The following is a 16,029-nucleotide window of genomic DNA, read 5'->3' as shown; positions in this document are numbered from 1 at the left end:
GAATCTGTTAGGAGCAAGAAGACCCCACTCTGGAAAAGGTTCCATATATATACATATATATGTATGTGTATGTGTGTATATATGTTTATGTGCATGTATATGCATATACATACATATATCTGCCAAAGAAATCAAATTAAAACCCCAAAGACATGAAATCTTAGGACTGGTACAATCGTGTCTGACTCTTTGTGACCATACTGTGCAGGGGGATTTATTGGCAAAGATATTGGAACGGTTTGCCATTTATTTTTCCAGTGGATAAAAGTCCATAGAGGTTAAGCAGCTTGCCCAGAGACACACAGTTAATGAATATCTAAGGCCACGTTTGAATTCAGGTCTTTCTGACTCCATCCCAACACTCTAGTCACTGAGTCACCCAGCTGCCTCTGGAAGGACCTTAGGGGTTGCACAAAGGGATGTGGTAAATTAGTGCTAGAGCAGATGTCAGGAAAACTCATCTCTGTGAGTTCAAATCCAACCTCAGACACTCACTAGCTGTGTGACCCTGGGCACATCACTTAATTCTGCCTTAGTTCCCTCATCTGTAAAATGAACTGCAGAAGGAAACAGCAAACCATTCCAGTGTCTTTTCCAAAAAGTTCCCCAGATGGGGTCAGGAAAAGCCAGACATGAGTTTAAAACAAATGAACAAGACTAGTAATAGCAGCAGCAGCAATAATAATAGTAGTAAGTAAAGTCAAGCATTTTCAATCCTTTAAAAAAAAAACTTTTCAAAATGCTTCTATTTCCATGATCTCACTGAACCCTTTGAATTTGACAGGACAGTTTTATGTCCATTTATCAGTTAAGGAGACTGACCCACAGAGGTAATACCTCGTCCTGTAAATCTAGTCCCGGACTTCCATCTCAGTCCCCCTTCCATGATACCTTGTTTCCTCCTGGTTTGGTATAATTCATCTCAGCTAAAATGCAGGAGCCCCCACAAAGCCTGGAGATTCACTGTCCAGAGACCCTGCCACCGTGACTGAAGTCTCCAGGACCTCAGGGCCACGTTTGGGTCTTGCCCAGAACAAAATTCTTAGTGGTAAAAGTTTGTCCCAAGATCACTTGTCTAATAATAATAGTGAACTTGTGTTTCTATGGGACACTTCAAACAGGCTCTACCTAAGTTTGTGTTCACAAGAAGTAAACTTGCTCTCCTCTTCCCGTGATTCTCATTTTCTGTTGGCCTCCTGTGCAGCGGAGGAGGTGAGGAAGCTGAGAGCTCGTGTGGATGACCTGGAGAAGATCAACACCAGCATGTTTAAGCATGAAGACAGGATCAGCAAAGATCGAAGCTACGCTATCTCCCACGTTGGCGGGGGGACTGGTGAGCTGGACAGCCACAACCAGGAGGCTCTCTGGGCTTTTGTGAAAAGCAGGCTGCTAATGGAACAGGAAAAAGGTGAGAAGATCCGGTGGGAAAACTAATACGGGTGGGAGTCAAGACCCTCAGAGCCAAATAGGAACCATTGTCATCCGAGTCATTAATTAATCAAAAATGAGCCCAGGCTACTTGGGAGTGCTAAAGATGAATGGTAGTGGAGGGGACACTTCTACCGTGAGTGTAGTGTTCAAGAGATGACATCCATCCCCAGAGTCCGAGCGCTTCACCTCCCTAAGAGCTAGGGTCTCTGGGACCTTGCTTCCTCATGCTATTCTCTGGAAACCTTGAAGGAAGTACAATCATTATCCCCACTGTAGCATCCTTGGGCAAAGCCCCATTTGCCCTGTGCCAGTTATGACTCTGTTTAATCAATCAATAATATTCTATGCCATCTACTATGTACTAGGTACTCTTCTGAATATTGGGGATATAAATAATAAAAATGAAAAATCCCTCAAGGATCTTATATTCTATTGGGTGGTAATTTATGACTATAAATGATTATATCTATACCCACATTACCTCATTTAAACTACACATTGGTAAGAAATATTTATAGATAAGGAAAAGGAGACAAGCAAGGAAGTGATTTGTTCAAGATTATTTATCTCATTAGTGATAGCCTCCAACTAGACCCCAGATCTAGTCTTGTGGGCTTTCCATTATATTCCAATGTCTCCCTTTTATTCTAGGGCTAACTAAATAGAAAAAGATATGATATTAACTCAAGCTTTATTTTCTATTTTAGGAAATCTTCGAGGAAACCCTGGACCAAAAGGTTTATAAACAGATTATTTCCTCTTGACTCTTGTTACTGGGAAAAAGTTACCTGGGATTGGCTCTTGATTATTTGGATGGCCTGGGCAAGATGTTTTTTCACTTTCCCCTACTTTCTCCTCCTTTCTTAACCCTCTTTCCTCTGTTTTATACTTTTTTTTTTCATTTGTTTTCTCGTTTGAGATCTCAGTTGGGAGATCAGGACAGTCTAAATATATCTACATTAAGGGAAACTAGGTTATATAATTTAAATGATTAGGGTTGGAAGGACTAGATAATCTAGGCCCTTCTTTTTACAACTAAGAAAATAAAGACCCAGGTTGTAACCCAAGTTACCCATTGATCAATGGTACAGCTGGGATTAGAATTAAAATTTCTTCACTTTAAAATCAGATTTTTATACCTAAGAGATTTGATATTAAAATACTAAAAGGACAATCACTCTAATATGACCTAATCTCAGACTGCTGATTTTTTATGTCTTTTAGGTGATATGGGAATACAAGGTCCAAAAGGTGAGTGAGAGAATTTCACCTGCTTTCATAGGAATTGATGGCTTTATAAGTCTTAGGAAATGTACATAATGCTACCCTCATTCGTCATCGTTCAAAATTACCTGAGACCTTCTGAAAGATGGGGCATTGGTTTAGGCTGAAAATTTTCAGCTTTTGGTGTCATTATTGAAATTCCTCTGCACAAAAAGTTTTTGTGTACATGACTTATATCGAATGAAATTTACCATATAAGAAATTAAAATATTGTAGTATTTTATGAAAATAGTTTTAACCTCTTGAATCTCCAAGTGTTCCCAGACCACTTTCAGACACCTATTAGATTAAGCCATTGTTGCCAACTATTGGCAGCCCTTGAAACTTGGAGCGGGGGAGAAATTGGGAAGAAGGAAGAAATGAAAAGCTGCAATCTCCTATGGCTAAGCTGTCCTTGACTCTAGTCCTTTTTCAGGCTCCTGAGTCATCCCCAGATTGAGGACAAAGAGCTGGAAATTTTCTGCTTTCCAAGGCCTTCATTATGGATGCCGGTTCTCCTTGAAATTATATATGGCCTCTGGAGGGCTGCACCTAAGATCTCATTAAGAAATTCTAGTTAGAAATGTAGAGGGAAAAGTGTTTCAATGAGGCTCAGAACACTCTCTGTTTCCCTTGTAAGGAAATCTGAGCCTTAATCTTCAGCTAATAGCTTTCTTTTTTTTCTCTCTGCTTTTTTAGGAGACCGAGGGCTTATTGGAGTTCCAGGTGTGTAAACAATGGTCCCCTTCCTGCCAAACCTCAGTAATGTTATGTCTGCGATTTTGCCCTGCTCAATCCCAGCTTCTAGCCACCAGTGGAACAAATAGGGGGATAATCATTCTTGTGTATCCACAGGTGTCCCAGGGGTTATGGGCCATCCAGGCCCAGAAGGACCAAAGGGACAGAAAGGCAGTGTGGGTAAGAACTGATTTTCTTTTCCTCCCAAACATTCTACCCTACAAAAGCTTTTGCCCTAATGATAAAAACAATTTGATATATAGAATGTCTTAAAGTTTTACAAAGCATTTTAGATACATTCCCTCATTTGAGTCTCACAACAAATTTGTGAGGTAAGTACAAATATTATCCCCATTTTACAGATGAAGAAACTGAGCCTCAGAGAGATTAATTAACTTGCTAGGGTAGCACAGCTAGTTAAATTTTGGAGACAGAGTTGGACCTAAGTCTCAAGTTGAGTTCATAGTGAGAAAACTAATGCAATCTTGGGCTTAGCCCAAATGCAAGAGGTTTAGTTTCCAGGAATAAGGAGAAATGCTCTCATCAGCCCTCATTTACAGTGCTTCTTACATTAAGAAATAAACTGATCAACTTGAGAACTCCCATAGGAGGACAGTGAGAATGGTAAAGGGAGTTGAGTCGTGTCAAATGAGGTTCAATTGAAGAAACTGGGGAAGTGAAGCCTAGAGAAGGGTAGACTCAAGGCGGAACACAATAGCTCTCCCCCAGGATCTGAAGAAATGTGATGTGGAAGAGGGATGTGATTTGTTCTGCTTGGCTCCAGAGGGCAGAATCAGAAGCACGAAAAGTTGCAAAGACCTAAATCAGTCCAGGTTTCAGGAAAACAAAAACGAAAAACAGACCAAAACTTCCCAACAAGCCGAGCGATACAAAAATGGAATAAGCTACATCAAGAAGTGGGGGCGTCCCCTTCCTTGGAGGCCTTCCAACAGAAGGCCAAAATCTATCATTCCAGACTTCAAGAGCATCATCCTTGTTAGTAGTTTTATGACTGAGCAGTTTTGTTGTTTGTAGGGGAACCTGGCCTGGAGGGAATCAAGGGTCAGAGAGGACAAGAAGGTCCATCAGGGCCTCGTGGTGAACCAGGACCCCCTGGATCTGGAGAGAAAGGAGACAGAGGTAAGAGAAGTCTTTCTAGCCCCGGAAGGGTGAGGATGCAGTGGTGCAGCTAGAGTGGGATTAAAAGCAGAATGACATGTTTTCATCCTCCCCTACCCCTCCAACCAGACTCAGATCCAATTCCAAGACATTCTCCTCTGCTCCAGCCCCATAAAGAGAGGTCTCTGGGAGGGGAATAAAGGGGAAAGAGATAAGATTTTTGTGAGGGAGAAAAAGGTGGTGGGTGGAAGAGCTGGGTAAAAGCAGGACCCAGGAGTTAGAAAGCAGGTACAATTCTTGGAATGTGTCTGGAGGATGCAAAAGCAGCTCATTGGGCCTACAGGGACATAAAACTAGTGCTGGAGTATTTCAAAATTTCTTTATTAAAAAAGCAAACCAACCCATCAACTTTGAGGCTATTCCATTTTGGGGAAATTAGAAATTCTGTAGAAATCTCCATGAATTGGAGTTAAGTCATCTGACAATATCTCCAACCTTGTCTGACTGTGAATTTCTTGAAAGCAGAGACCATCTTCAGCACAGTTCCTGGTATATAGTAGGCACTTAATAAATGCTGAATGATAGAAGGATTGAAAATAGGAAAAAAAAATCAAACACCTAAAAACTTCCTGGCTGCTGTGCCTCAGAGGTCTAGGGCTGTGAGGAGAATTCAGTAGTGTTTCTACTGTGATGGGGTTGTGGGGGCAGAGGGAAGTGTTTCAGAACCATATCCTGCCTTGGGGAATGATCAATTCTAGTTAATCAGATCAGTCTGCTGCTCCGTCATTTAAAGATTCCAGACTTCAATCACCCACAAAAAGTTTCAAATGTTTCATAGTTTGAAGGGAAGGAGGTAGTTCGAAAACTTTGATTTTGAGGGTTCTTCCTTTTCTTCTGGGTAGGAAGCAGAGATATAGGGAAAAAAAAAAAAAGGAGCTTTGTGTGTACAGGTTCGGCTTCCAACTAATAATATCTAACAAGTAATTGCTTTAAGGTTGGCAAAGAGTTTTACATATTATATTATTTGGTCTTTATAATAACCCTTCAAAAACTCTTCGAACCACTGAATCTACTCCCTTCCCCTACCATATAGGTCCTCCTGGGGGATTCTGGGAGATAGAAATGTCTTTTTTAAATGACGGAATTAAATTAAGGGAAAATCAAGATTTAAAAAAATCATCAAGGCATTCATTTGGTTCATTTACTCCTCAGGTGTTCCTGGTAATCCAGGTCCTCACGGTCCCCCTGGCGTCCCTGGATCTGTTGGTCCCAAAGGTAAGCATAGGATCTCTGATTCTGTCTGAATTATCTAGAGAGACAGCAGTGGTTCAGGGAATAATGCAGCAGGGCTCCCGTGTCATTATGATCAATCCCTAGGGAACAAAGTAGTAATGCTGAGACCCATGGGCAGAAAAGAATTAGCCACTTAGAATTCTACCAGAATAGGGTAAGAAGTAGCAATAGTTGTCTTTTGGATGTAATAATTATAAAGGCTTTGTCAGATATTTTCCTTGTCTTTGTCTAGACTACAATAGAAGTAGAGGCCTAGAAGGGATCTTAGAGATTATTTAGCTTAATTACCTTGTTTTCTAAAGGAAAAAAACTGAGGGTTAGAGAAGGGAAGCCCCTAGCCCAAAATCACACAACTGAGACCCTCCCTTATCAATCTACGTGAGGCTCTCTGACCCTGTGGGTGTCATGGCAAAGCACCCAGGAAATGAGTGAGGGCAAAGCAAGTCCATGCTGATTGTGGGACACATACTAGCTTTAATTGGTTGTCCAGATAAATCAAAAGGGTATAGGTTCCATTTCCAAATAAAGTGATAGAGAAGGGGTACCCCTCTATGTTACCTCTCTTTTTCCTCCTCCTAATGATGAGGAAACCCCAAAACTCTTAAAAAAAAGAAAACCTCCTTGGACCCTGACTCAGGGAAGGGACTCCACCCTAAGCACACACAGTTTCATCTTTGTTATCTGGCTCAGTCCCCAAACCTATTGAATTCAATTCAAATTCTAACCCTGGCTGAAGCCCAAAGCGACAACCTGGGACTCCACCCACAAGCCCCTTCAGCTTGGCAGCCAAAGCTCCCTATTATAAAAGAGCCAAGCTGAAGTCCTCTCTTTGCAGAGGTCCCAAACATGGCATCCTTACGCCTGCCATGTCAAGGATTTTTGCCCACTGGAACCACCCTGGCTCTGGTGCCCTCCTCTCTTTAGCTAACACCTTTAACCTTACTTCCAAACCCCATAATAAACCTCCTTCATCAATCTAGGTTTTCGGGTCTGTAAATTCCTTTACAGGACTCTTGTGCTGCTCATAGACCTCATTTAACTCTGTATCCTGGCATGGAATCCAAGGGGCTGCAGGGGAGCTCTATTTGGCTCCCTGTACCCCGAAGCTGCCACTAGACCTCAATTAAACCTAATTTCATTTAGGTGCCCCTTATCTAGTTCTCATCACTCTCTCCAGAACTTGAATTGTTCTACCTCCAGTATATGAGATAAGGGATAATCTCCATTCATTCAACCATTCGCTCATTCAGTTTGTACTATGAGCAAACTGTATCTCAGAGCAACTTGCTCAAACAGGTTCCTTCTCTAGAGAAGAGAAGGAATTCACCTTCATATCCTGTTGTCTTTGGAAGTTTGAAGAAACACACACACACACACACACACACAAAACCAAACCATCAAGCAGTGGGAGGCCTTCCTCCAAAGCCCCGTGGGTTTCTTATGGCACCTGAGGCCCAAATAAGGGTCCAGTTTCTTGTTAACCACCATCTCCCTCTTTTTCCCAGGTTCCATGGGTGCCCCAGGACCTCAGGGTCCCTCAGGTGAGTACTCAGGTCTTTGACTTCTTTTTGTTTCTAAACAACAAAAAGCAAGCCTGAGGCAAAAGAAACTGAATTAAGGAAGAGAAGAAAAAAAGACTTAAAACACAAATAAAACAACAAGGCATTGATAGATAGCATTGACTTGGCTTTTAAGTCACATTTACCCATCTTTTTGTTTTTGTTTTTTTGCCTTGGGCTATTTTTGTGAGCTCTAACTGTTTAAATCCCTCTTTCCATTCTGAGTTGTCCTTATTTCACTGAGAGTCTAGAGCATTTCATACATGATTTGCTTCCATAAATCTTCAACTATGAAAACTATTCATCTATTCAGCTGAACAAATAAATGTTCCTTTATACAGTGTCCCAAAAAACTTAATGCTAATTTTTAAGCTCCTAAATTTAGCTTAAAATTTTCTCTAAGACTTTTGGGAAATCTATACAATGGTTTTTAATATAATAAATTCTCTAGCTCCTTTACTATTTTTTTTTTTTTTTTTTTTTTTTGCTGAGGCATTTGGGGTTAATTGACTTGCCCAGAGTCACACAGCTAGGAAGTGTTAAGTGTCTGAAGTCAAATTTGAACTCAGATCCTGCTAACTTCACAGGGCTGGTGTTCTATTCACTGCGCCACCCAGCTGCCCCCTTTACTAATTCTTTATCTAGATCCAGACCATTAACCATGAGAATCTCTCAATGTTCTGTCCAGGGTTCTCTTCCCAACTCTCTCCATACTAACTCACTTTATATCATCACCTCCCATAGGTTCAATTATCATTCCCACATGACTCTCAGATTTAAAGATACAACCCTAACTTTTCTGACCCAGTAACCCATATCACCAGCTGCCTTCTGGACATCTCAAATGAAGTTTTCTAGGAATCTCAAACTGGAGGTGTCTAAAACATAGTTCCCTTCTTCCAAAGTTCCCAGTCACTACTACTATGGAGAGCACCACCATCCTCCCAGTCACCGATGCTCCCAACCACAGGGTCATCCTCCATCCTTTCTCCCACTTACTCCACTCGTCCAATTGATTTCCATCATGTAACTGTCTGGTTTTCTCTGGCTCTACAGGTCCTTCTGGTATCCAAGGCTTCAGAGGAGAAGCTGGTCTCCCTGGTCCCAAAGGTAAGTTGGTAAGGAATTAGAGAAGGGAGAGGTTCAGACTAGTGAAGCTATTCACTAAGCCTAGAATTAAGCATTCTTATATCGAATAGGAAATACGCTATTACATTCAGAAAACATGGGTTCAAGTTCTGATTTTGACGCTTTTTATAACCATAATACAGTAATGACTAGACATGTCCTCTTCAGGACTTGGTTTCATCAGCGAGGGTTAAACAAGAAGGCTCCCGAGTCCCTGAGAGCTTTAAATCTTTGATCCTATGAGTATGGGTTGGTGGAGACTATCAGCCAGTCAGGTAGGATAATGAGTGGCTCCTGCAGGGAATCAAGAGGTGAGGTCCAGGGGGAGATGGACAACATCTCCACAGGTAGAGGCGCCAATCCCCGCTTGTCCCTGTAACATCCTTTCAGTTCTTTTCTTTGAGACTAACTGCACCTTCTCGGCAGTCCTGTCAATGCTAAAGTGGTTTTTCCTTCTGTAGGTGAGAGAGGACCAATGGGACCCCCAGGACCCAAAGGTAGGTTGCTCCATGATCCATGTGGCTCCATGTGTATTGTAGGAAATATGCCGTCCTCCCAACACGGGTATAATGGATTGCTACCCAATCCGGACTCAAGCTTGGAGAAGTTTTTAAAGTCCGGGGGATTAGGGAGAGAATAAAATGGGATTTATAAATGCTCACCTGATCCCTTTATGACCATGGCGCCCATTTGGAGGCAAATGGTCAAGATTAGAAACCATCTGTAGTCAGGGGCTGCCTGTGGCTAAAGTTGGGGGGGACTTTGAGGCTGGGGTGAGTAGTTAGTTTGTAGTCATGATAAAGGGTCAGTCTCCTTATCAATTTAGAGTCAAATTAAGGGTAAATGAATGGCTGAGGTTACAAGACCAGGGATAAGGATCAATGCTTCCTTGGAGTTAGTGGTCAGTTTTGAGGGTTGGGTTAAGGGGCCATCTGCAGCTAGCACTAGTGTCCAATGAGTGGCCAGCTCAGGGGGCAATTTCTCTCTGAGAAGCTCATAGGTCAGCAAGAGACCAAAACTACAGCTGTCACTGAGTTAGTTTCTTGCTGTCTGCCAAGGCCCAGAATGTGGCTCTGAAAGTGCTGGAAGTTGTCCCTGCCCTGAACATTACATAAGGTTTACTGTCTGATGGAATTTCCTTCTACGAAAGACTAACCCTTCTTTATGTTCATTTTAGGGGATCCGGGTGAGAAAGGATCTCGAGGTCTCACAGGTCAGTGCTGTCTGGCAAATGAGCTCACTTCCATAAACCTTAAACCCCTATTAGACTAGAGAGGTTCTATTGGGCAGTTAGGTAGCACAGCCCTGGAGTCAGGAAGTACTGAATTAAAATCTAATCTCAGACTTTTATTAAGGTGTATGACCCCAGACAAGTCGGTTAATCCTGTTGCCACACGAACTAGAGAAGGAAATGGCAAACCACTCCAGTGTCTTTGCCAAGAGAATACCAAATAGAGTCACAAAAGACTTGGACATGACGGAAACAAGTGAACAAGTGAACAACAGGAAATTTCTAATTTTGCTGTCACAACCAAAGCCCTTAGCAAGCAAACCAAGACAGTAGTAGTTCCCTGAGGATCAGGTGTGTTGACCGGGTGTGTGAGGTTTCTGCTATCATAATACCCTCCAAGGGACAGAGAAATCAAACAGAGGCAGGGAGGCAGAGAGCCGGGAGGCACTCCTTGGGGATGGAATTTCCCTCTGTCTCCTTGGCTCCTTGCTGATGACCTCGCCTAAGAGTCAGTCCAGGGGCTCTCCCTCCCAAGTTCCCACCTCCACAACAACCCCCTCCAGGAGCATTCCTCTGAGAGCACACTCCACTCACTCGGAACACATCTTTGTACATAGTCTTTTGATGTTGTTACCTCAATGGAAGGTGTGAGCTTCTTCAGGGCAGAGGCCATGATGTGCCTTTGTTGTATTCACATAATAAATGCTGGGTACCTGACCTGCAGTGCTGTGTGTCAGCTGTGGAGACTCAGCTCTGCCAGTCAGTGCATGTTGCCTCTCAGTGACTTGTATCTTGCAATTTCTTTGATTAAAAAAGAAGAGGGGAAAAAAGGAAGAGGGATAGTGTTAGCTTTGTCTATCAATGGCCTTTCTTGACTTCTGAGGAGCTAAAGCTCACTAATGGCCACTTGAGGATCAGGATGGGGCCGATGCTCAGGAGGACCAGGCAGGCTCTGTTTGACCTCATTGGTTCATCAAGGGAGCCAGGTGTGAAAATACCTTTCCCTCGAAGTGTTCCTCAAACTTTTTAAATAGGGGGCCATTTCACTGTCCCTCAGACTGTGGGAGGGCCGGACTATAGTAAAAACAAAAGCTCACACTCTGTCTCCGCCCCTCAGCCCATTTGCCATAACCTGGCAGGCCGCATAAACATCCTCAGTGGGCTGCATCTGGCCCTCGGGCTGTTGTTTGAGAACCCCTGCCCTAGACATTCTGGACATCAGCTGACATCCTCAGTCTCCGTTAGGGACAGCAAAGGGCATGATCCTCCCTCCAGCTGAGCAGCCCCAGAAATATCTGATCAAATTCTCTCCTATCCATTGTGAATTTTCATTGTAGGAGAACCTGGCTTACGAGGTCTTCCTGGTGCAATGGGTGAACCCGGTGCTAAAGGAGCAATGGGTGAGTGTTAAGAGAGATGCGGTATTTCTCCCCAGTGTCTATGTCTGCTTGCGTGTGCACACCGCATATGTGTGTGCATGGACACAGAGCTGTGTTTCCTGCTTACATATCTTTAATGAACTTCAGCTCTTTAGTCTCTGATCTCCCTTTCTGAAGGTCCTGGTTCCAAATTAAAGATGGTTTATTTTTAACTGTCTCAAGAGTCTGTTTTCTCATGAACCAGAACTCAGGATGCTGGTGGTGCTCCTTGGGGGCTTTTCACAACACATCACTGGGCCCTAGGGGACAAGGTCAGGAGTCTTCTGTGCAGTGATTGCCCCTTACATCCACTGAGATCTGGTCTCTGAACTCTGATTCTGGAAGAAAAAGGAAAAGATAGAGCAAGCCCTTGGAACTTTAGATGCCTCCATCCCGTAAAGTCCTCTGAGTTACTGTCACCAGCTTTCCCAGCTTTAATCTTTTCCATTACATTTCTGATCTCTCCTGGCTGGCCAAGGGAGCAGGAAGGGAGGAAGACATAAGTAGCATTCAACTGCAGACCCTGCTGGTACTCTGAGGGGAAGAATGACAAAAAGACCAAGGAGGAAAAAGATATAGAATATTCATTCATACAAAAAACAATTACTGAGGGCAAACCAGCAGTGTGCTCAGTTTTATTGGGGAAGCTGTGAAGGCCAACAAGGTGTGGCTCCTGCCTTTAGGGAGTTCACAGTGTAAAGGCAGAGATCTGACACTCAAATAAATAGAATTCACACGAGGCTGTGATAAATATCATAAAAGGTGGAGTCCTATAGGAGTTCAGAAAACAGATCACATTGGACTCAAGTCAATGTGTATTAATTAATCACTTTGTATGCGCCATGATTCATCTTATCGATTGCAAGGGGAGTGAAAGATCATGGGGCAAGTTGCAGAAGCCTTGTGATTTAGGAAAGTCCACAGGATCCTTAAAATATCAAAGGGCTGACCGTGCACTAGACCAGGTTCTGGAATGCATGGAATGCTGAGAACAGGCTGGGAAAATGGACCACAGAGCAAGATTGTGGGGGAAATGGATGAGGAAGGACCACGGAAAGCTTCATGGGCTTTTGAGCCAGTGCTTGGAGGAAAGATAGAACTTTGATGGGCAGAGAGAGGGGGGTGAGGCAACAAAAAAAAAAAAAAAAAAAAAAGAAAGAAAAAGAAAAAGAGAGAGAATAACATGAGGTATTCTACAGATGTGAGAAAGGTCAACCTGTGTTTTAGATATAGTGACTAGTCCATTTTTATCAAAATGTAAAGTGTATAAAAAACCAAGGTGGAGAGATAAGTTGAGGCTAAATTCATAAGGACCTTCAACGCCAGTCTAAGAAATTAGTGCTTTTTTTGAGCTGGCAATGGAGAGCTACTGATAGCTGTTTTACATGGGATGGTGTAGAGTCAGAGTATTGGGGGACAGCCCTTTATGAAGAAGATGGGAAGGGAGTGAAGAGAATCTTCCTATATCCATTTGATTATCTATGAAGGGTCTTAGACTTAGTCTAAGACTAGACTAGACGTGCGGCTGCGTTGCTATTTTTTCCTGAAACAGCTGCTGCCAAGTATTCTTCCTGGTCCCTATCGTTAAAGGAAGGAGTCAAGTGAGATACCTCTGGAATTAACGTGGGCTTTTGTTGATTTGAACAGGTCCAGCTGGTCCAGATGGACACCAAGGCCCAAGAGGTGGGTTACTTTCTTTCACTCCTTTCCTCCTAAAAAAACTCACATTTACCTTTAGGGACTCCAAGCTAAAATACACAAATCCATTACTCACAACAAACAGTACCTTGGTGAAATATGTCTAGGGGAGCATTATACTTGGTGTCTAATTGTTTCTTGTCTTCCACCCACCATTTTGAAAATCTAATCCACAAATCCTATGCAAACTCATGTCACTTGGTAGGAACAGAATGGTCAGTCACCTTGCCTTTTTTTAAAGGAAAACATTTACAAACTGACCATCTGATCTCTCTAGGTGAACAAGGTATTACAGGGATGCCTGGAATCCGTGGCCCACCAGGACCAGCAGGAGAAGGAGGAAAACCAGGTAACAGAGCAGACTTTGGGATCAATTCTCCTTTTTCGCATACTGACTTAGAAGAACTGGCTAAGGAGAGTGTTGAATCTGGACCTCCATGGTTCATGATATTTGGGGAAACATATATGTGTAACATAAAAACAATAACTGAGCATTTGTGGGATGTTTCATTATTTTACAAAGCTAGTACATTTCAGTTCAATTCTACAAGCATTTGTTAAGCACACACTATATTACAGCACTCTGTTAGAACCTGGGTGATCAAGATGAAAAATGACAGTTCCTGCCCTCAAGGAATCTCCATTCTAAGAATGATACAAGATAAATTAAGGAAAAGAGTAGTAATTGGAAGGAATCTGAGAAGATTTTAGGCACAAATGGCACCTTGAGCTTAATCTCCACATTAACCTTTGCAGCAAACACTACAAATAATTTAATTAATTAACAAAATAGTAATATTATAGATGAGGAAATCATAGCATGAATCCTGTATCTAAAGCTTCTGTACTCTACCATAGCACAGTATAATGTAAGAATATTATTCTTGGACCCACAAGACCTGAGTTTGAATTCCGGGGCTCTGACCTTAGGAATGTTACTTGTCTGGGCCTCAGTTTCCTCATCTGTAAATCAGGGACAATATTTTTTTATTTTTATATTTTATATTGAAAATTTATATTTATAACTATTGATATATTTTTATTTTGTAAACTTTAAAGGACCCTGGAAATGCAAATTCTTATTAATTTTTATTAGTTTGAATATGGAGAGGCAATAAGGAAGTTCCTAGATGCCTGAGAGTTCTCACATTTGTCTTTCCTTCTCTTTAGGTCTCACAGGACCCCAAGGACCTCCAGGTGAGATACTGAGTCTCCTTAATCTGCCCCCAGCTCAGACTCTTGTTTCAAGTGTCAGTTATCCCCTTTGGAGGATCTTTTGAAGGTCTACAGTGAGCCCCCCTATATTTTCAGGTATATCACCTGTAGCATCCGGCCTATCTGGGCCTCCCACCTCCATATCTATCAGTGTGACAGCCTCCAACTCCTGCTCATGATCCTAGGCAATAAGTCATTAGTAATTAAAATCTGTTCAAAAGCATATCATTAATGCAGATAAAGAGACCTTCAGGTTATCAGCTTTTTGGTGTTAACTGCTCCTCTGTTACCTTTGCTGCATCTGTATCAAAAATCAAGAGTATTCTATGGTCCTAATGGACTCTTTACCCCCATTGGAATGAAAAAGCAGGCTTTGCCCAATTTTTAAGAAACAGTGGGTAAGGGCCAGAATAAATCAGGCTGGAGAGCTAAGAAAGAGTTAACAAAGGCAACGTCTTCTTGAGGGGCATTGTTGAAGCCAACAAGACTTGTTATCAAGTCCCACCTCAGACATAAACTGCCAATGTGATACTGGGTAAATCACGGGACTTCACAATTTATGAATGTTTTCTGTTCTTTTGTGCCACCGATCCCTCCGGCAGCAGCTGTACTGGGATCGTTAAATAGACATATTTTTTAAAAACTGAGTTTCCCGAGCCCAGGTTAAGATCCCCTGTTCTAAGACCACAAATTGCAGAAGTGTCACCTGCTTGTGAAGGGATTTTCCCCATGCTGGAGTGCCCTTTCCCAGTGAATTCCCAAGTCATTCCCTAGCCTTGTCCTGGCCAGTGGCTCACAGATATTTGTGTCTGCAATTGTGCCCTAAAAGCCTACTCCGTGTTAGAGGTAGGTGGGAATACTCCCTTTGAGAAAGTGTTGAAGAAAGGGACTTCATGGATAATGTGAGAGTAGATTAAAGAGAATGTCACGGGCTCCGAGATGTTTTGTATTCTTCCCCATCCCACTTCTGTGTCCAGAGGAATTATCACCGGGCATCTCCTCCTACTCCCGGGCTGGGCTTCTTTCAGTCTGGGCTGTTTCCTTCTTAGCCCGTGGAGGGAGAAAGAGATTTTTGCAAAGATGGAGGCTGGGCTGGGGATCCCCGACCTCCATTGGGTGGTTTGTTCAACCTCAGTCCAAAAGACATTAATGCTGTGATTTATTGATTTAGCATTAATCCTCATGATTTATTTATTTTTTAATCTCATCAGGACTTCCTGGGACCCCAGGCAGACCAGGGGTTAAAGGTAAGTGAGCCTCCAAATTAAACATTCATTCTGTGCATTTTGGGCTTGGCAAGGTTTTGCAGGATGCACTTGCATCAGGACCTGGAGCAACAGTGACACCTAGTGTTTACATGGGAGTTTTCCCTTGATCAGTAAGAACCTTTGAGTAAATTTCTCTGCTCTGTAATTGCCATAGACGTAGAGATGATCTACCCGAATGCACAGGACGCAGGTTCCTATTGCACAGTTCAACAAGACGGGAACATCCTCAAACCCCCTCCACTGGCCTAGGAAATCCGCAGCCACACGACCCAAAGGGGAAAGGGCCCCGCTCCCTAAGCAGCATCCCCCGTCTCAAGCTTCTTCCGTCCCCAGCTCCGACGGTCAAGCAAAAAGCCTTTGTTAAGTGCTTCCCATGGGTGCGAATTGTGCGAAACTGGAAGTACCACCCGAAAAATCGCAAAGCAAAAAGCACCAGATCCTTCCCTCAAATCCCTTCCCTTACATTCTAACCCACAAAGAAATAAGATAAAGCCACAGGAGGGTATTCCTAACAGTCTGATCCTGTCACGTCCCCAGGGAAGTGGTTCCCTAATGGCTTCTAGGTTAAAATCCAGGCTCCTGTTTGGCGTTTAAAACCCTTCCCTATTCATGGACAACTTCCAGATCTAGGATATAGTCTTTTCCTTCCTGTATTCAGCTTTCCAAAC

The 16,029-nt window shown here is 42.8% G+C and overlaps 1 protein-coding gene across 2 annotated transcripts in view; it reads left to right on the top strand.

Annotated features, from left to right (window-relative positions):
• COL17A1 (collagen type XVII alpha 1 chain) overlaps positions 1-16,029 on the top strand; it is a 59,004-nt gene that overhangs the window by 27,781 nt on the left and 15,194 nt on the right. For both annotated transcript variants that reach the window (XM_074295512.1, XM_074295511.1), the window contains exons 18-33: positions 1,205-1,408; positions 2,139-2,168; positions 2,656-2,682; positions 3,394-3,420; positions 3,550-3,612; positions 4,468-4,572; positions 5,764-5,826; positions 7,350-7,385; positions 8,460-8,513; positions 8,993-9,028; positions 9,709-9,744; positions 11,100-11,162; positions 12,828-12,863; positions 13,156-13,227; positions 14,049-14,075; positions 15,305-15,340. In XM_074295512.1, coding sequence (XP_074151613.1) covers positions 1,205-1,408; positions 2,139-2,168; positions 2,656-2,682; positions 3,394-3,420; positions 3,550-3,612; positions 4,468-4,572; positions 5,764-5,826; positions 7,350-7,385; positions 8,460-8,513; positions 8,993-9,028; positions 9,709-9,744; positions 11,100-11,162; positions 12,828-12,863; positions 13,156-13,227; positions 14,049-14,075; positions 15,305-15,340 — 915 coding nt within the window. The remainder of the gene's footprint in view (positions 1-1,204; positions 1,409-2,138; positions 2,169-2,655; positions 2,683-3,393; positions 3,421-3,549; positions 3,613-4,467; positions 4,573-5,763; positions 5,827-7,349; positions 7,386-8,459; positions 8,514-8,992; positions 9,029-9,708; positions 9,745-11,099; positions 11,163-12,827; positions 12,864-13,155; positions 13,228-14,048; positions 14,076-15,304; positions 15,341-16,029) is intronic.

Source organism: Sminthopsis crassicaudata, chromosome 2, assembly GCF_048593235.1.
Source record: "Sminthopsis crassicaudata isolate SCR6 chromosome 2, ASM4859323v1, whole genome shotgun sequence".
In the NCBI taxonomy this organism is placed as follows: Eukaryota; Metazoa; Chordata; class Mammalia; order Dasyuromorphia; family Dasyuridae; genus Sminthopsis; species Sminthopsis crassicaudata.
The sequence above is the reverse complement of the archived record's forward strand: the minus strand, read 5'-3'. Positions and strand labels throughout refer to the sequence as shown.